The sequence below is a fragment of the Mustela erminea genome, chromosome 17 (genome assembly GCF_009829155.1).
Source record: "Mustela erminea isolate mMusErm1 chromosome 17, mMusErm1.Pri, whole genome shotgun sequence".
Lineage (NCBI taxonomy): Eukaryota > Metazoa > Chordata > Mammalia > Carnivora > Mustelidae > Mustela > Mustela erminea.
The window spans coordinates 68,435,960-68,455,472 of record NC_045630.1 but is presented as its reverse complement, the minus strand read 5'-3'; the positions used below and the strand labels follow the sequence as shown (position 1 = coordinate 68,455,472).

At 63.4% G+C, this 19,513-nt stretch overlaps 1 protein-coding gene across 1 annotated transcript; it reads left to right on the top strand.

Annotated features, from left to right (window-relative positions):
* The first annotated feature begins 59 nt into the window (after positions 1-59).
* On the top strand, positions 60-17,656 carry NTRK1 (neurotrophic receptor tyrosine kinase 1). Its single transcript, XM_032318083.1, has 17 exons — positions 60-314; positions 3,297-3,371; positions 3,613-3,684; positions 5,042-5,110; positions 5,658-5,803; positions 6,045-6,187; positions 8,265-8,397; positions 10,533-10,859; positions 11,272-11,289; positions 11,461-11,516; positions 11,743-11,845; positions 12,333-12,479; positions 12,742-12,872; positions 13,051-13,223; positions 15,376-15,616; positions 15,945-16,103; positions 17,272-17,656. The coding sequence occupies exons 1-17, from the start codon at positions 103-105 to the stop codon at positions 17,455-17,457; spliced, it is 2,391 nt and encodes a 796-aa protein (XP_032173974.1). The 5' UTR covers positions 60-102; the 3' UTR covers positions 17,458-17,656.
* Positions 17,657-19,513: the final 1,857 nt, after the last annotated feature.

The window sequence follows — 19,513 nt, the reverse complement described above, 5'->3', positions numbered from 1 at the left end:
GCCCCTTCCCGGCGGTCGGGTCTTTAGCGCGGCGGGCGCACGTGTCGGGGGAGGCCCGGCGGCCGCGGCCAGGAGCGCACGGACGGCTGCGGGGCCGGCGCGATGCTGCGGGGCGAACCGCGCGGGCAGCGGGGCGGACACGGCCGGGCGGCGGGGCCGGGCAGCCTGCTGGCCTGGCTGATGCTGGCGTCCGCGGGCGCCGCGCCCTGCCCCGATGTCTGCTGCCCTCACGGCCCCTCGGGGCTGCGCTGCTCCCGGCCTGGGGCCCTGCAGAGCCTCCGCCGCCTGCCGGCCGCAGAGAACCTGACGGAGCTGTGAGTGGCCGGCGGGCGCAGGGGAGCGCGCGCGGGGGGCGCGGCAGCGGGGCGCGGGGGCAGGCGGGCGTAGCCGGGCCCCGAGGGCGCTCGCTCTCCTCTGGCCAGCGGGGTCCGGGGCGGGGCGTGAGACTGCACCTGGGCCTGCCTCTGCCCCCGTGGCTCCCCGACCGCCATGGCAGTAACCGTCTGGACGGTGCCTGGCGCAGCCCGGGCAAGGGAGCTGTCCGTGGACCCGGTTTGAGCCAGCCCCGCCGTCCCGAAGCAGCCTCTGGAGAGCAGACAGGAGGAGCCTGAGCTCTGGGTTGGCTAGCTGCGGGGAACCCCTCCGTTTGGCACCCCTACCGCCGCAGCCCCTTTCCAGGGGGAAGCCAGCCCCTACCCTGCTCCTGGCCATGACCAGGCAACACCAGCTCTGGCCTCTGGCACTGCGGATTGAACTGGAAGAGGGAGGAGGTGGGGCGGAGGCACAGCGGGGCGGCTGGGCTCCCTCTCCGCGGTTGCACCGTCTCTTGTCCGCGATATCCCTTGATCCGGGGACTGAGGACGAGACTGCCGGCTTCTCTGCCCCGCCCCGTCTCCCTTTCCACCCTTATCCCCCTCCTGGGGACAGAGAGCCAGGGCTCATGATGACAGACTCTCCTCTTTTCCGGGCCCCAACCTGGGAGAAATCGCCAGCATTTTGTAGTACTCTGACAACCTGCAGTCATTGGTTACCAAATACTGGAGTACTTGTTAGCAGCTGGGGAAACCTATGGGAGTATTCTGTGATAATTGGCCTAGAGGTACTCGAGCATCACAGGGCGATGCCTGGAAAATGCTTGAGTATTCTGTGTAGTTGATGGGACCAGCAAGACTTCTAGAAGAGGGGAGGGACTGCTAGAAAAATCCTTGTTCTGCGGCCTGGGGCTTAGAGGGTGGGCAAGGAGCTGGCCTCAGGCGCGACGGTGATGGGTTGGAAGGCATCCGAGGTGGGAACCATCACTGTCTGGAAGTTACTCGAGCAGACTGTGATAATTGGCAGCGAGGTCCTCCCGTATCTCGTGGTAATTAACGGGAAGGTCCTCCATCTCTCTCTTTAATGGCCCTAGGGAGACCAGAAGGAGAGGAGATGGCCTTGTCTGGGTCTGGGCTAAGGCTCTGCAGGAGGGGAGGAGCTGCTGTCCCCAGCCCTGTCCCCTCAGCCCCCTGCACCTTCACTCCAGGGCCCAGGCTCCAGAATGTTCCCCGTCATAGCTCTTGTCCCTGTTCCCTTACCCAGTGGGCCCAGCCCCCATTGAGGTGGGGGCATGGGCAGGCTAGGCTGGGGACCAGGAGCCATGCAGGGTGGGGTGCTGAGCGGACCTGCTGGGTGAGGCAGCGGCCTGACCCCCAGCCTCCGCCTGCCCGTCCCCTCCTCCTCCCTCACCCGCAGAGCTAACGAGGAGATAATGGACTCGAAAAGACAGATTGATGATGAATCCAAACGAATGAGGCAGCTTTGAGTGTGCTGCCGGACAGCTTGGTCACGGCGGCTGCCGCCACCCCTCCCCGGTCCCTCCAGCTCTAGACTCTGTGAGCCGAGTTACAGGAGAGTGCTCCCTAGGACTGGGGGAAGGCTGCCTGGCTGGTGCAGCTGGGGTCCCCCGCTGGGAAGTAGGGGGAGGGGGAGAGGTCACGCAGCTTGGGTCCCCCCCCTTCCTCTGGTCCAGCCAGGGAAGGGGAGAGGGGTGAGGGGAGAGTTCTGAGAAGATGCAGTGAGTCAAAGGCCCCTGGCAAGTGTGCGTGTGTACGTGTCTGTGTGTGCAAGGGGTGGGGGGGTTCACTGACGTGCCACAGCAGGGCACCCCAGTTCTCAGGAACTCCATGGCGTGCCAGATCCCGAAGCTGGGCAGGCCCCAGGGTGGCAGCAGCCTCCGTCCCTGCACACCTGTCCTTCTGTCCCAGCCCGGGTCTGGCTTTCTGTGGTGCTCTGTCCTTATCTCTTTGTGTCTCTCTGTCTCCCTGTCCTTATCTGTCTGTGCCCTGGCCTGTGTCTCTCTCTCTCTGCTAGTCTCTTCCTGCTCGTTGTCTCTTTCTCCGCGTCTCTGGTTCACCACCCGTGTTTTTATGCCGCCCTCGAGCCTTCCCATCATTGTCTTGCCCCGTGAACCGCCCGTCTGTGCCTCTTCACCACCCCTGTCCCTTCTCCAGCCGCCCAAGGCCCTTGTCCCCCTTCTCAGGTCCCTCTTGGGGCAGGGAGGGGCTCAGGGGGTCCTCTGACAGCCTCCGTGCCTCTTGTTTGCTCTGCCGAAGGGTGGGGGCAGTCGGAGCTGCTGCCTGAGCGTGGGGAGGGACTGTGGCTTTGAGGGAGGGGTGTGTGCGCGCGCACGCGCGCGGGCACGTGGGTGAACGAGGGAGCAAGTGTGCAGCGGTGTGGTCAACCCAGATGGGGAGTGTGTGTTTGGGAACACACAGATTCACATGCCCACGGGGTTCCCTCTGTGCTGCGGGGCCATAGTGAGCCTCGGTCCTCTGTGGAAGCGGGAGTCCCAGCGTGACCCCCATTTCTGAGCACGAACAGGAGAGGCCTTGGGCAGGAAAGCAGACCCCTAAGCTGAGAATGGGGTTCTGTGTGTTTGTGAACGTGGGGCCACTGCTGTACACGAGAGACCGACGCATACCTGTGTCGCGCATGACAGTGGGAGCGTGCCGACCGGCCTGCCTCTGTGTCCATGCATGTACCAGGGCTCCTGTGGACACGCGCGAGGTGGTATGTGTGTGTGTGTGCCCGTGTGTGCACACACGAGGGGTGGAGTGTGTCTGCATGCTGGTGAGGACACATACACATGTGTGTCCGTGTATCTGTATGTGCACGGGTCGCGTGTGACCGGTGCGTGTGTGCAGCTGTGTGTGTCTGAGTGCACACACCTGCGTTTGCGGTGCCGAGGGAGGCAGGCAGGTGGGCGTGGGAACTTAAGGGTGGACCTGGGCCCCTGTGACCCCCACCCCCTCTCCCCACAGCCACATCGAGAACCAAGTGCATCTGCAGCGTCTGGAGGCCGTTCACCTGCGGGGCCTGGGGGAGCTTCGAGACCTGTGAGGGGCTGTCGGTGTGGGGTCCGCGCAGGGCCGGGGGACCAGTGACTCGGAGGCCGAGAGCGGAGGGACTGGAGGAGACCAGAAAGCTCAGGGGTCTCTGGGGTCCAAGGCAGCCGGGGAGCCTGTAGGGGGATGGGAGGTCCAGGGCTCACACTGGGGGTTGGTGGCCGGTGTGGGCGGAGAGGGGGGGCCCCGGGGAGCGGAGGGCCTGTGGGCTGACCCTGCTGCGCCCTCCCAGCACCATCGTGAAGAGTGGACTCCGCTCCGTGGCACCCGACGCCTTCCGTTTCACTCCTCGGCTCAGTCGCCTGTGAGTGGCCAGCCCTGGGCAGTGGGGGGGACCCCAGATGGGTGGCTGCTGGGATTGTGCCCCACCCCCCAGCTGCTGTGAAGAAGGCCCCGACCTGGTCAGGGACGTGGCCTCACCCATTCCCCTGGGGCTTCTCCGCATCTTCAGGGATGCTGGTGATCTGGGACCCCAACCCCCCACCCTACCACCCCCCTAAACCCCAAACCCCACCCCCACCCCCACCCCCATCAGCCGCGGCGTCCGTGTCCCTTGCTCCTACACTTCATGCCACAGGGATGCGTCTCATGGGCGTCTGCCCCGTTTTTCTTCTCGGAGTTCAGATGAGTTCAGACACATCTGTCCAGAGGGCGTCAGGGGCAGGAGCGTGCCCCAAGTTCTGGCTGGGGACGCCACCTCCCACCCCCTCCTGGCCCCCGGGGGTAGCCTGGGAGCTGGGCCATCAGATCGGCCGCCAGTCACCCTACCCACCCCCGGGAGTCACAGCTGCCCCTCTGTAGACGGCGGGCAGGGGCGGCGGCGGGCAGGGGACGGAGACTCTTGGAGTCCCTCGCAGCCCCCTCTCTGGCCTCTGGGGCCAGCAGTTCAGTTCCTCCTTCTTACCATGGCAGACAGACAGACAGACAGCAGGGTCCTGGGGTCCTCTAAAGTCTCGGCTGTGTCTGGTGATGTTGCAACAGAGAAAAGGTGACGTTAGGCGCCTCCCTCATGACAAAGTGGGGCTTCGGTTAAGAATGCGAACCCGTGAGACGTCGCATACTCACGTCCCTGAGTCTTGGCAGCAAACGCGGCGAGAGGGAGCAGCAGCCCATTTTACAGATGAGGGCTCTGAGACTCCCGGAGGGGACGTTGTACCGCCACACCCAGCTGTGTCTGGTGCTGGCCTGGGCATTCTGTCCGATCCCTGGGGGCCCCGGGGTCTCTGAGGCGGGGGCAGCTGCGGAAGTCCTCTGAGATCCGCGCCGCCATCCCCTATTCCTCTGGCCCGTCTGGGCTCTGTGGGGAGGGGAGCACAGATGGAGGCCCTTCCCCCAGCTGGGGTCTCAGCACTTTGCCAGCTGGGGCCAGGGTAGGGGAGAGGAGAGCAGGCTGTTCCCCGAGACCCCTCCCTGGGTTCTGGGGAGGGGGTTAAGTGGAGTTAACTCTCGCGGTCCCAGCAAGAAGAAAGGGCCTCCAAGAGCCTAACGTGTCCCCACCCCAGTGCCTCCTTGGCTGGTCCTAGTTGCCAGGGTTGGGGGGACTGGGGGGGGGGGAGGAGATGTCAGCTTCCCGTGGCTCCTCCCTCCCTCCCTCTCCCTGGGTCAGAGCAAGGTCGGTGGCTCAAGGCGGCCGTCTCTAGTCTCTATCTCAACTCCCACAGGAATCTCTCCTTCAATGCTTTGGAGTCTCTCTCCTGGAAAGCCGTGCAGGGCCTCCCCCTGCAGGAGCTGTGAGTGTGGGGGGCCAGAGCTGTGTGTGCGTCGTGCGCGGGCGTGTGGATCTCTGCTTGTAGGGGCGGCGGTGGGTGGGGTTGCTCTTTGGGGACTCTGTCCACGCCCGTGACCCCATCCGAGACTGTTAGGCCCACTGGAGGGGCCTCCCGCCCTGGGGGCGGCCAGGTTGTGGGGGGAGAGCTGGGTGGCCAAGGCTGAATGCGCTGTGGTGGGGGCGGCCGCGCCATTCCCTATGCCGGGGTGCGCGGCTGCCCGTGTCGCCCGCACCCCACGCACACACCTGTGTTCCTGAGGAGCCTGCTGGGGTAAAGGAATTCATGTAGCCCCAGCCGGCTCTTGGGCATTCTGGATCCTATTTCTTGAATAACGTCTTGTTCCTGGGGTGCCCGAGAGGCCCCTTGCCCCTGTCGCCCGTCCTTCACCTCCGGATCTGCCAGCCTGGGGTCTGCCCACACTCCCTCCTACCTGCTACTTCGTTCTCTGGGGCTCCATAAGCCTGACCCTGGCCCGGTCCCTGACTCTTGGTGTCCCCTGTACCCACAGGGTCCTGTTGGGGAACCCTCTGCACTGCACATGTGCCGTGCACTGGCTGCTGCGCTGGGAGGAGGAGGGGCTGGGTGGCGTGCGCGGACAGAAGCTGCAGTGCCCCGGGCAGGGGCCGCTGGCCCTCTTGTCCAATGCCAGCTGCGGTAGGTGCCGAGGCTGCATAAGGGGTGGGGAGGAGCCACAGGCCTGCGGAGGGAGCCCTGAGCAGGAGCCTGGGGAAGAGAAACGGGCCAGAGCTGGGGGTGCTGAAGGTTGGGGGGCTCTGGGTGTCACCAGGAGGGGCTCAGGGCCACTGAGGCGGGTGGGGGAGGAGGCACCACCCTGGGGGAGGGCTCAGAGACCACTCCCTGATCTAACGTCCCTTGGCCATCCCCGGGCTGCCAGGCGTGCCCGTGCTGAAGGTCCAGATGCCCAACGCCTCTGTGGACGTGGGGGATGATGTGTCGCTGCAGTGCCTGGTGGAGGGGCGGGACCTGGAGGGGGCCGGCTGGGTCCTGACTGAGCTGGAGGAGCTGGCCACGGTGACGGTGAGAAGCCCTTCGCTGCCCTGTCCCTCCACTCCCCCTCTCCCTGGGAGACGCTTGGACAGGACGCAGGGGACAAAGACAGGGAAAGAGAGACGGTGAGGAAGAAGCACGTAAGGGAGGGGCAGATGCGCTTCGACCCACGGGGCTCAGGCTTGTTCTGTGGGGCCGGCAAACACCTGCCCTCACGATGGGCACTGGCCCAGCGGGGACCCCAGGAACATGGTGTCTGCTGCCGGAGAGACAGTCCCTGGACCCCCAGACCATCCCTCCCAATCACTGGTTTTCTAGGCAAGGGAACAGGACCGGGGGTCTGAACGGCGCTTGTGGTCCTGCATCCAGGGCATCCCCAGGGTCTTCCCATCATCGTCTGGAGATGCTGGAAGCAGATCCTCTTGTGTGTGTGATGAGCTCGTTAGTAAAGAAAATCCCGGTCCAGGTCCAGCTTTCTCACTAATGAGTTTTTGGACTGACTTTCGGAAAATCTGTCTACACTTTGGTTTTCTTACCTGTCAGCTGAGGAGGTGGACGTGATGACCTTTGATGTCTCCACTGCCTCTGGCCACGGCTGCTATCTCGGTCTTGCAGACGTGTCTTTGGCTCTTTGTGCTCAAGCGGGCGGTGGCAGCCCCGAGTAGCCCCAGCTGTCTCCGGCCTCGTTGACAAGGTCACCAGAGGCCGACAGAAGGTGACGCCCACCCAACGACCTGGCCCCCAGTGGGTGGACACACAGGGTCCGGCCCCTTGGAGGAGCCAGGCCAGGGGTTCACTTTGGGAGGGGCTGCACCCCCAGGATGGCTGGAGGCCCTTGGGACAGTATTGAAGGAAGAGGAGCCACTGGGGCCAGGGAAGCAGGCACGGGGGGGTGGGCAGAGCCACCGAGCAGAGCCACAAGAGTGAGTGATGGAAAGGTGACAAGGTAGAGGCAAGAGGTTGGCCATGACCACCAGTGGGGAGACCTTAGCTCAGCTGTTTTGGGAAATTCCAGGGTTTTGCTTTTCTCTTTGGGAGGTTTCCATGTTTGCTATCACTTCTGTTTTCTAGCAACTTCTTATAGAAAAGTCACACCCAACTGGGTTGAGTGGGGGGAGGGGCACCCTCAGGAGGCCGGAGGGTGGTGGAGCAGCTCATAGGGCTGAGTCGATGGGCTGCCCAGCACCCACAGGGATTTGGGGGAGGGGGGCCCTCAGACAGAAGCTTGGAGCAGGGCCCGGCTTCCCCCTGGAGGAGGCTGGAACCGAGAGCCTGGTCAGGGTCGGGGAGCTGTTCCCGATCTCCAGCCTTCCACTCCAGGGGAGGTCCGGGGAAATGTCTCCTCCCCTGGCACTGAGTCGAAGGGACTCCGCATGTCTGAAATTTCCAGACAAATGAGGCTGGTCCACCGCTCCATGGCCTTCCGTCATTGTGATGGAAGTAGCTTTCTAACACGTGAAAGGATCATTTTGTCTACCTCCGTGGCTTACAAGGCAAGAAAGCCATGGTTCAGCAAGATTAGGAATTGTCCCGAGGTCACGTAGCTGGCACGCGTTCCCCGTTTCCTAGGAAGACAACCTGAACCTGATCCAGTGTTCCCACGGTGATTCAGAGTCCTGTCACTGCCCAGTCACTGCCTCTAGCTTCAGGCTCTGCGTTTATCTGCCAGAGGGGGTCAGGGCGCTGTGGCCACTTCTGCCTGCTGCCCTGGTCTCTCTGGGCCTGAAACTGCCAGCACCACGCGCAGAGCAAGAATGACTCGTGCCTGTTGGGTCCTTGGCCTTCTGGACATCGGCCGAGCTGCTGGGACGGTGGTCCCCGTTCAGGGTAGTCCGCTCCTGTTTTGAGGCTACTGGTCATGTTCTTGATTTTTTCGGATCATTAAATCAATATTCCAGGAGATAGTCTGCGCACGCGCGCTAAAGGAGGGCCCTTTCTCGGCTGCGCTCTCTCTTCTCCCTCCTCCCTTCCCCGTTCCCTCCACCCCACTCTCTTCTCCATCCGGCCGGAGCCGCAGGGATGCCCCCAGGACAGCGGCTCTAGCCCCTGCCTCCATACCCAAGCCTGCGCCGCCCTTCCTCATTTACTCTTCTCTTTCCTGACCCAGCAATCTGGGGGCCCGCCATCCCTGGGGCTGACCCTGGCCAACGTCACCAGCGACCTCAATAGGAAGAATGTGACGTGCTGGGCAGAGAATGACATGGGCCGGGCCGAAGTCTCCGTGCAGGTCAACGTCTCCTGTGAGTCCCAGTGACCACCCCCACCCTCCCACCCCACCCACCCCGTCTTCCCTGGAAAGAGGCTCTGAGGGTCGGGGCTGGAGGATGGGGCTGGGATAAGTATCTATCTCCCGAGCGGCTCCCGCCCAGCTGTTTCCAGATTCCCATGAAAACCCGATCCTGTGGGGGAAGTCCCGAGGACTCGTCAAGGCCAGAGGGATGGGGATGGATTTCTTTCTGGCCCCCTGCCCAAGTCCTGCTACCTGAGGCCGTCGGCTCTGGCTGCCCAGCTGTTCTCAGTGCGTTGCCCCCTGCCCGACCCGTCGGAGCCCTTTTGCTGTCCCTCCGAGCTTTACAAGAGCAAATTCCCCTCCTGAGCTCTCCTCTAGGCTCACTGCCTAATTTCCCTAGTCTGCCAACAAATTACTTTATTTTTTTATTTTTATTTTTTAAGATTATTTATTTATTTATTTATTTGACACAGAGAGATCACAAGTAGGCAGAGAGGCAGGCAGAGAGAGAGAGAGGAGGAAGCAGGCTCCCTGCGGAGCAGAGAACCCGATGCGGGACTCGATCCCAGGACCCTGAGATCATGACCTGAGCCGAAGGCAGCGGCTTAACCCACTGAGCCACCCAGGCGCCCTATTTTTTTTTTTTTGAAGAGTTTATTTATTTATTTGACAGACAGAGAACACAAGTAGGCAGAGAGGCAGGCAGGGGAGGGGAGGGGGAAGCAGGCTCCCCGCTGAGCAGAGAGCCCGATGCGATGCGGGCTCCATCCCAGGACCCTGGGATCATGACCTGAGCTGAAGGCAGAGGCTTAACCTACTGAGCCACCCAGATGCGCCTCAACAAATTACTTTAGATCATGTACGTTACACAACTTTTCTTCTTTAGTTGTAAAATGTAGCATAGATGTGTGAACACTGACACTTTATACAATCATTGTTCTTTGGCTCTTTCAAACACACGCACTCCCTTTCCCCACCCTTTTTCTCTGTACCGTCCTGACTTTCGGGATAGCTGTTTCCTTGCTTTTAAAAAATAATCGTTTGCACGTGGGCTTCCCTGTCCGTATGGCTTAGTTTTCCCTGTTCTTATACATTATAGAGACGGACCCTCCAGCAATTTCTGTTCTGGGCTTAGTTTCTTCTATGCAACATTGTATTTGTAAGAGTCACCCCCCCACTCCCCTCCCATGCTGGGAGCATCTCTTGCTCATTGGGTCCTTCCCTGCTGAGTAGGGCCCCCAGCGCAACATCTGTGTATCTATTATCAAGAAGCTTTTGCTGGGGCGCCTGGGTGGCTCAGTGGGTTAAAGCATCTGCCTTTAGCTCAGGTCATGATCCCGGGGTCCTGGGATCGAGCCCCGCATCGGACTCTCTGCTCAGCAGGGAGCCTGCTTGCTCCCCTCTCTCTCTCTCTGCCTCCCTGCCTGCTTGTGATCTCTGTCAAACAAATAAAGAAAATCTTAAAAAAAAAAAAAAAAAGAAGAAGCTTTTGCTTTCCCCAGGTTGGGTCTATTTCAAACCCATATTTTTTTTCCAAAAGCATTTTTTTTTTCTTCAAGATTTTATTTATTTGTCAGAAAGCGAGAGAGAATGAGCAGCAGGGAGAGGCAGAGGGAGAAGCAGGTTTCCCACTGAGCGGGGAGCCTGATGCTTGATGCGGGGCTCGATCCCAAGACCCGGACCGTGACCTGAGCCGAAGGCAGGCGCTTAATGGACAGAGCCACCCAGGCGCCCCTTTTTGAAAGCGTTTTAACTACGTGTTTTTTGCTTGTTTGATGTTTCGGCCCTCTCCCCACTACTTCAGCTTAACTGCCCTTCATTTTTCTGGACCCTTATCCAAAAGACCACATGTTTTGTTTCCGTGGCCGGGACCCCGCTTGCTGGGGGCTGTCACTCCCGGCCACTTAAAAGCTCTCCAAGCCTGTGAGCTGTGTACACCTGCTGCTCGGTTTACTTGCGATTTCCTGGCAGCTTTCCTCAGGAGCTCCCTCCCTGTGCACTTCTTCAGGCCGGTGGCCCGTTTCCTTCGGCCGCCGCCTGATTTCTGGCTGTGCCCCGCCCCCCAACCCCCTGACTTGTCAGGTCGGCGCCAGGTCCCCTCCGGCTGCTCCCTGACCTCCGGCTGTCCCTCCCTCTGGTCCGTAGTCCCCGCCAGCGTGCAGCTGCACAGGCCGGTGGAGCTCCACCACTGGTGCATCCCCTTCTCGGTTGACGGGCAGCCGGCGCCCGCCCTGCGCTGGCTCTTCAATGGCTCCGTGCTCAACGAGACCAGCTTCATCTTCACCGAGTTCCTGGAGCCCGCGGCCAACGAGACCGTGCGGCACGGGTGCCTGCGCCTCAACCAGCCCACCCACGTCAACAACGGCAACTACACGCTGCTGGCCACCAACCCGTCCGGACAGGCGTCCGCCTCCGTCCTGGCCGCCTTCATGGACAACCCTTTCGAGTTCAACCCTGAGGACCCCATTCCCGGTGCAAGGGCCACCCCAAGCCCGGCACACGACCCCCCTCCCCGGGGCCCCCTCGCTGCTGTGGTCCCGACCACAGCTGGAGTGCCTGGTCCTGGGCGGAAAAGAGCCTGGGGTTCTGGAGTCCTGCTCTGCGCTGACCTCCCTGCCCTGCCTCCACCGAGCCCCGGGAGCCCTGAAGCCCCGGGCTGCCCCCCCTCCCTGGGCTGGCCGAGGACAGGGCCGTGCACCAGCGCATAGGTGCCCGGCTGGAGAAGGGCCCCGGGCCTCTCCTCCTTGAGGCCCAGCCGCCCCACCCCCTCCACCCCACTCCCCGTCCCAGGAAGGGATGAGTCCGGGGTGGGGGGAATGGGAGAGGGAAGCCTCACTGCTCTCCAGCCGCCATCTGACCGCTTTTTCTCCTCCCTCTACCGCAGTCTCCTTCTCGCCAGTGGGTGAGTAGCCCAGGCAAGAGGGCAGGCAGGTTCTGTCTGGTCCCTGAAGCCGAGGCCCGGGCAGGGGGCACAGCGGACCTGATGCCCGAGGGCTCAGCGGGGGTGGGGGTGGGAGCTGCTGCAGGAGACACCATGTGTGTTGAGCCCACTCTCCGCCCTGTGTCCCCACAGACACTAACAGCACTTCCGGAGACCCCGTGGAGAAGAAGGATGAAACCCCTTTCGGGGTAAGCGTGAGATGGGGGAGCTTGCCTCAGCCCTGCGATCGGGAGGCCGGGCTCGCGGCTTGGTGACAGTCATTTCTGGTCAGAGTCTGGCGGCCTGACCCCGAGGCCCGGGGCCCCAGGGGAGGAGGAGGCTTCTGGGGGCTCCGACACAGGATGGGGAGCTGTTTGCTCTGGGGGCTCTCTGAGGGAGTGGGCGAAGCTCGGCTCTAACTGCCCGCGCCCGCAGGTCTCAGTGGCGGTGGGCCTGGCCGTCTTTGCCTGCCTCTTCCTTTCCACGCTCTTCCTGGTGCTCAACAGATGTGGACAGAGGAACAAGTTCGGGGTTGGCCGTGAGTAGGGGTGCGGCAGCGGGCTGTGTGCACGTCCGTCCTGCTGGCTTTGTTTGCTCCTGGCTCCCCCTGACCCCGGCCTCCGTGTGGGGGGCTTGGACACGGTGGAGAGGTAGGGGGTGTGTGTCAGGGTGGACGAGGGCCGGGCCGCGGCCTGTGTGGGGGTGCGCGGGCCTGTCGGGCCGCGGTGGGGAGAGCGTCAAGAGGCGGCTGCTAATTGGCGGCTGGACTGTAGTCAAACACTAAGTGGGTCTGCGAGGTCTGCGCTCGGCGGGGGTGGGGGGAGTTCTTTGGTGGCCCCACAGGGCCTGGGGTTGGACAGGAGCCAAACAGAGAGAGTGCCTCCCCTTCCCCTGCTGGCTTCCTCTCTCCCCTGCCTCACCCCTGCAGGGTCAGGGCTGGGGTTGCCTGGTGCCCTGCACCCCGACAGTGGCCAGCGTGTGCACCTGGGGTGTGACCCCTCCATAAGGCTGTGTTGTTCCCCCAGGCGCCGCCGTTCTGGCTCCAGAGGACGGATTGGCCATGTCTCTGCACTTTATGACTTTAGGGGGCAGCTCCTTGTCCCCCACTGAGGGCAAAGGTTCAGGGCTCCAAGGACACATCATCGAGAACCCACAGTACTTCAGTGATGCCTGTGAGGAGCTCTCTTGGGTCAAGGGTGGGGGGGGTGCTGGGTGTGCGTATGCGTGTGCGTGTGCATGTGCATGTGTGTAGAAGCCCCGTACCCTCTCCTTTGGCTGCCCCGGGCCCGAAGCAGCATCTCTCCCATCCCCCATCCCCGTGTACACCACAGCACGAGACTTTGGGGAATGCACGAAGCCTTATGGTCAGCCCCTGCTGGCCCGTCCTTCTGGACGCGGCGGGGCTCTGGTCTGACCCCGCACAACCCCCCACAGGTGTTCATCACATCAAACGCCAGGACATCGTGCTCAAGTGGGAGCTGGGCGAGGGCGCCTTCGGGAAGGTCTTCCTTGCCGAGTGCCACAACCTGCTGCCAGAGCAGGACAAGATGCTGGTGGCTGTCAAGGTAAGACGCTGTCCCCGAGTTCCCGCAGGCCTGAACCCCGCGTCCCGGAGCATCATAGTTCCAGGGCCGGGAGCTCAGGCTGGGGCGTGGGCTGCGGGCTGCGGCCCTCGGGTGTACGCAGGGGAGGGGCACCCCCCTCCCCCGCTCCCCGCACTCAGTCCTGCGGGCCGGTGTCCAGGCGCTGAAGGAGGTGTCGGAGAGCGCGAGGCAGGACTTCCAGCGGGAGGCGCAGCTGCTGACCGTGCTGCAGCACCGGCACATCGTGCGCTTCTTCGGGGTCTGCACCGAGGGCCGCCCGCTGCTCATGGTCTTTGAGTACATGCGCCACGGCGACCTCAACCGCTTCCTCCGGTAGGAGCGCCCGGCCCGAGCCCCTTCCCTACAAGGGCACCCCGGTTGTCTGTCAGGCCGACGGGCGACCCTCGACAGAGCAGGAAGGCCCGCCCCTGTCCCCGAGGAGCTCCGAGGTGGACATGTGAATGCGGGGCCGTCTGCGCACGAGATGGGGCGGTGTGGGGGCGGCACAAGCAGAAGTCAGGGCACAACAGGCCAGCAGCTTGCAGGGGTGTGTTTGCATGCACAGGGGCGGGGCGGGGGGCGCGCGGAAGCCAGGCCTGTGGGGGTGACAGCATAGAGAGCTACAGCGACAGCAACAGCCGGTCCCAGGGCTCCTGCCGCCTTCCAGGCGCTCTGCTCCCACCCGGAACCGTGGCTGCGCGCACACAAGTGTATCTGGACGAGAGCATAGATGGAGGCGTTCTTCAGAGTCTCCAAGCGTACGTGGGACTTTATACCTGCAGGAAGTCACTAAAAATTCATTTCTTTGGCTTTGGACAGAACTACTCTGATATGTTTACTCATGTGTGCCATGATTTTAATAGCTTCAAGAAATGTGCCCCTTTCACAGATGAGGTGTAAGCGGCTTGCCCGGGGCACCCAGTGGGGAGTATGTCCCCAGGTGGAGCCCTGCTCTCAGTCCCTGACTGTGATGGTCACATGTGCCCTCTGTTGAGTCCTTGGATAAACACACTCCCTTCCCCAGGATGGCCTGCGGTGACCTGTGAGCGGGGAGGGGGAGGGCCGGCCTTGCACTCAGCTGTGACGTCCTAGCTGAGCCAAGAGCTTTCCTCTCTGGCCTCAGTTTCCCTGCCAGTCAGAGGGACAGTGGAGGGCTGTGGTTCTGGGTGAGAAAGCACTGTGTGTCTGTTCAGCTGATGGTCGTGATTTGGTTTCCAAACGCCCCCTTGGGAGTGAAGGGTCATCCACTCCATCAGGCTTGGGGGAGACTCCAGAGCTGAAGCTTACCCTGTGGGCGAGGAGGGTGGGGAGCAGGAGTGATGAGTGGAGGTGGATGGCTCAGGAGACTGGAGTCAACGGGAGGCCAGCTAGGAGAGCCGGCTCACCAGACACCGTGTGGGCTCCGTGCGGAGTGCTGGGGACGCAGGCCAGGGACGGCCACCATCTGGGGCCCCGGCTGTGGGAATAGTGGCTCTCAGTGCTGGGGGGAGCACAGGGAACCAAAGGAGAGAACCATGAGTCTGGAAGACATTCCCTAGGAAGCCGGTCTGTTCTGCCTCTGGGCCTTTGCTCTTAGAGTTCGCGCTGCATGGTAAGCCAGGTGCCCCCCTCCTCACTTCATCCTCCTGTGTCTCTGACCCTTTTCAATGGCTTACTCACCTCTTTTCTTCAGGGTTTGAGTCTCAGTTTAAATGTCTCTTCCTCCAAGAAGTCTCCCCTGATTTCTTCCATCCCTGGCCTGAGTGATCAGGTGCCCCTGTTGATCTCTATCCTACTCTCCACGGTAGCTGTGGTGACGGGCACACTGGGGTGTTTAGTAAGCCCCTGCCAGACAGAAGGAAGAAACAGATGAGGAGTAAGTTGGCCTGTGGGAAGGGGCAGTCCCGACAAAGCCATTGACTTGGGCTGGGGTCAGAAGAAGGACTATCTGGGGAATGGAGCTGAGTGACCAGGGACTGATCCTGAGTGGTGGCTGTGGGAGGTGGAAGGCGTCCTGGAGACCTTCGGCGGGAAGTAGAACCCCACGGGAGGCTGAATATTGACAGCAAAGTTGAGAGAGACTAGAGGACCCCCAGGTTTCAGGCTCAGAGCCTGAGGGGGGAAGCTTCCCTTCACAGAGGCAGGGCAGACCTGGGGGTAGAGGGTGAGCATCTGTAGGGCCCTGTGCGAGGCGTCTGTGGGCAACAGATGCAGGCCCGTGGGCAGCTGGCTGCTGGGCTCCGAGTTCACAAGGGCTGCCTTGTGTGGGGGGGATGGCGTCATGAACGCGGAAAGTGTGGGCCATGGTGGAGGCTCCGGAGGTGGGCAGACCTGGCGGCCCTCCTCCCAAGCCCTCCGGACACCTGCCTCTCTGTTCCTTCTTCCATTCTCCGGAGTCCTCCCCCCCAGCCCCCGCCCACCCCAGCTCCCCGGTTCCGGGTCCTCAGCTTCCTGAGGGCTCTCCCCGCCTCCCAGCCCGCTCCCTCTCCCTCACTCTTCTCGGCAGGTCCCACGGGCCGGACGCCAAGTTGCTGGCTGGCGGGGAGGACGTGGCTCCGGGGCCCCTGGGCCTGGGGCAGCTGCTGGCTGTGGCGAGCCAGGTCGCGGCGGGGATGGTGTACCTGGCCAGTCTGCACTTCGTGCATCGGGACCTGGCCACGCGCAACTGTCTGGTGGGCCAAGGCCTCGTGGTCAAGATCGGGGACTTCGGCATGAGCAGGGACATCTACAGCACGGACTATTACCGCGTAAGGGTCTCTGGTGTCCCCCGCCTTGGGCTCCGAAGCACCCTTCTCTTCCTGGGCGCGTGGGGGCCCAGGCTGCCTGTCTCTGGACTCTAACCCCGTCTTACCTCCTGGGCCACACAGGAGGGTGTCTCCGCGCTCCGGGGATGCACAGAGAGGACGCCCTCGCTTAGCCCCCGACCCCCAGAGCCCCTTCCCTTCATCTTTAAGGACCCACGGGCTGGGGTGGGTGGGTAGCTACGGGGGCGCGGCGCCGCGCGGGGCGGGGGAGCGGGCGCGGGGCGCAGCGGGGCGCACCCCAGCCCCCGTGGTGACGCAGCGCCCTCCGCAGGTGGGGGGCCGCACCATGCTGCCCATCCGCTGGATGCCGCCGGAGAGCCTGCTCTACCGCAAGTTCACCACCGAGAGCGACGTGTGGAGCTTCGGCGTGGTGCTCTGGGAGATCTTCACCTACGGCAAGCAGCCCTGGTACCAGCTCTCCAACACCGAGGTCAGCGCCGCCGCCGCCCCGGCCCTGCCTGCCCCGTCCCCGTGCTCCCACCCTGCCGCCGCCCGCAGGCCCGGGGCCTCCTCTACAGCCCCCCCCCCCCGCCCCTCCCCTCCTTGCCCTCTTCCCGCTCCCGCTCCCTCGGATTCCTGCCTCCTAGCCCGGGCCCAGCTGGCTCCTGGGGGAGCCTCAGAGCACTTTACAGATGGAGCCCAGACCCCCGTCCTCAGCTGCGTTTTATGGACGCAGCAGGCGTCATCAGGGAGGAAGGGAGAGGCGTGGACGAGGGGCAGGCGCTCGAGGGCCTGACACTGCAGCAGGAAGGCTGGAGGTCAGACCGCAGGAAGGACAGGCCGCCCCCCCTCCGCCCTCCGGCCGGGCTGGGCCAGAGCAGGCCCCAGGTGTTCCGTCTCCCAGAGCAGCCTCCCGCCCCCCTCCTTGGCCCGCAGCTGTCAGTCTCCATTTCTCCTAATGCAGTCCGCTCCCTGGAGGCTGTTGGGGCGGGGGAGAGGGTTATAGATTTTAATTTTCTCAAGCACGGAGAGAGGGAATGGAATTAGTGCTGCCCATAACCCAAGTCCTTTAATGGGGAGGGAGGGAGGTGGGGAGAGACTCCAGGCCCCGCCACCCACCACCCAGCTGCCATCGCTCCTTCTGTGGCGTCCGTAGCTGCTCTAACAGTCCTTCCTGGAGTCTGACTCGGGTCTTTCCTGCTGCAGTTTCTGTTCAGAAGTGCTAGGTCCCCCCCGAAGGGTACCTACAGAAGCCAAAAGGAACTGGGGTTGCCCTCTACCTTAAATGGCCCGCCAGCCAGTCCCCAGGGCCTTTGCCTGCAGGCCCGCACTCCTTACCTCTGGCTCTCGGTGCTGGGAGCTCAAGCCCCTGCCCCTTCCTCACATCACCTGTCAGGTCTCCTGAGGGTCTGATTCCGGCCCAGCCTTCCCAGCCTACATAGCCTTAACCCTTCCCGCTGCCCAGCGTCCGGGTGGAAAGGAATCTTGGGGCTCCCTGCCTCCTTTTAGATTATTCGTAGCCAGGAGGCCCAGCCGTCTGTGGGACCCTCCTGGAGAGCCTCCGGGAGGCCAGGGCCGGGGTGGGGGGTGGCTGCGCTGGCCTCTGGCCCCTGCTCCAGCGCCCGGTGCCCTGTTCTCTCTCCCTCCGGTGGCCCCAGGCGATTGAGTGCATCACGCAGGGGAGGGAGCTGGAGCGGCCCCGGGCCTGCCCCCCAGAGGTCTACGCCATTATGCGGGGCTGCTGGCAGCGGGAGCCCCAGCAACGCCACAGCATCAAGGACGTGCACGCCCGGCTCCAAGCCTTGGCCCAGGCGCCTCCCGTCTACTTGGACGTCCTGGGCTAGGTGGCCAGCCCGGGGCCTATGCAGCCCGAAGCCTGGGGTCTGCCCCCCCCATGACCCCTGCCACTGCCAGCAGCCCCAGGGTGACCTCGAAGCTTCTAACTCGCCCTCAGCATGCCAGAGGGGACAAGTGGGGTCTGGGGCGGCTGCTCCTGCTCCTCTGGGCAGGGTCTGTCATAGCAATTATATTTATTATCCCTTGGCCGCGTGTCTCTTGCCAGTTCTTGTGATGACGTCACTCTGGGGGGTGGATTGAGCCTCAGGTGGGGACACTCCTCCTGTCGCTCGTTCCCCGCTGCGGTGGTCCTACTCCCGGTAGCTGTCGCCATCAGTGGTGGCAAACCCTCCTGGGCCCGGGGCCACTGTGTCCGGGAGGTGGTGGAGTGGCCTCGGGGCGGGCTCCCCAAGCCCCGGGCCCGAATCGGCCGTGCTCAGGAAGGCTCTTGCTGGAGCAGGAGGGACAGAAGCTCGCCGTCGTGTGGACAGGAGGGAGGCATCGCTGGGGAGGGTCTTCCTCGTGTTCGTCCCCACGGAGCAGAGCAGGCGCGTGTAGAACATGATGGGAGAGAGCGAGAGTGCGCGTGCGCGTGTGTGACACGTGTGTGCGGGTGTGTGTGCAGGAGTGCGGCGGGGCGGGAAAGGAGCAGGGTGAAGCAACACTGAGGGAGGCAGGACCCGTGTTGCTTCCCCTCGTCCCTCTTCCTGGCTCGGAGGGCTCTGAGCCCAGCACCTGGGGGCCGGCGCCTGGGCAAAGCGGCTGTTTCCTGAGGACACAGGCCTCTCCCTGTCCCATTCTGCCCAAGGAGGAGGAGGGCTGTCCCTTCCTCTCTGCCCGTTGGAACACCACTGGCCTTACCGAGTGGCCCCAGGCTTCTGTAGGCTCCGAGGCTGGCTGAGGTCCTCCCCGCCCCGCCCCCGTCTTCCTCACCAGGAGCCCCGGAGGAGCGGCCCCCCCAACTCCGGGCCCAATCATCCGCTCAGCTCCCGCAATAACCCGCGCTCCCCATGGCTCCTCGGGGCTGATGTCGCGGCTGTCGCATGTCCCTGGGCGCCCAGCTCCCCGCCCCGGTGATTCAATCTGGGTCTTATCACCCCGAGGCCTAGCCCGATGGTGTCTGCCTCTTGTCCAGGCTGGTTAGTGCTAATGGAGGTCTGACCCAGGGCTGCAGGCTGATTGATGGGGTGGGGGGTCTGGTCCCTGAGGGCCAAGTTCACAGGCCCTCCGTCCTCTTCTGACCTGGGAGGGGTGAGGCGGTGCGGCCCCTCCCGGTGAGGGGGGCTTGCTGCAGGTGGAGGAAGGGGGAGGGGGACAAAGCGGCGGGAGGGACAGGGTCAGCGACCAGATCCGACAGGTGGGGCCGCAAAGCCGCGGAGAGGGACGATGCAGAGACACGGGCCGGACCCACAGACGTGGAGACACGCAGAGAGACTGTGCGGGGGCTGTGGGGACAGAGGAGAGAGAATGACGGACACCGACGGACAGACGGGGGTGATGAGTGGTGGACACAGACACGGGCCTGCCGGGCAGCTGAGTCCGAGGGCGTCCCGGAGAGCCGCGCCGGAGTCCTCACCCGAGCTCCGTCTGTGGGCTCCATCCTCCAGCCGCTCCTCAGGGCTGAGGAGGGGGCGGCGGACTGGGAGGCTCCGTGGGTGGAGGCTGGGGGGCCCCTCCCTGAGCAGGATTTGGGCCATCCCTGAAGCAGAGGGGACGGAGGTCAGGCAGTAGAAGGGAGCCGCCAGGGCAAGTGGATCCTGTCCAAGGTGGAGAGCGTCAGGGCATGAGAAGACCTCAAGCCCTCAGCCGGGCTGTTGCTGGAGAAGCGGGGCAGGTAAGGTGAAGGCTTCTGGGAACAAAGTCCAGCCGGCGAGGGGAATGGTCTGCGACAGCGTGGGGGAGGGGACTGGAGCAGGAGCTGCAGCCGGTCACTCAGACCCTTCAGGTGACCTCAGCCCAGGGCCTCGTCCCCCTTGGTGAGGAGGGGGCTGGCTTGCCCCCACACGGCCAGTTTCATGGCATAAGAGCCCCCCTTCACTGGCGTGCAGGCGACCAGGTCTCACG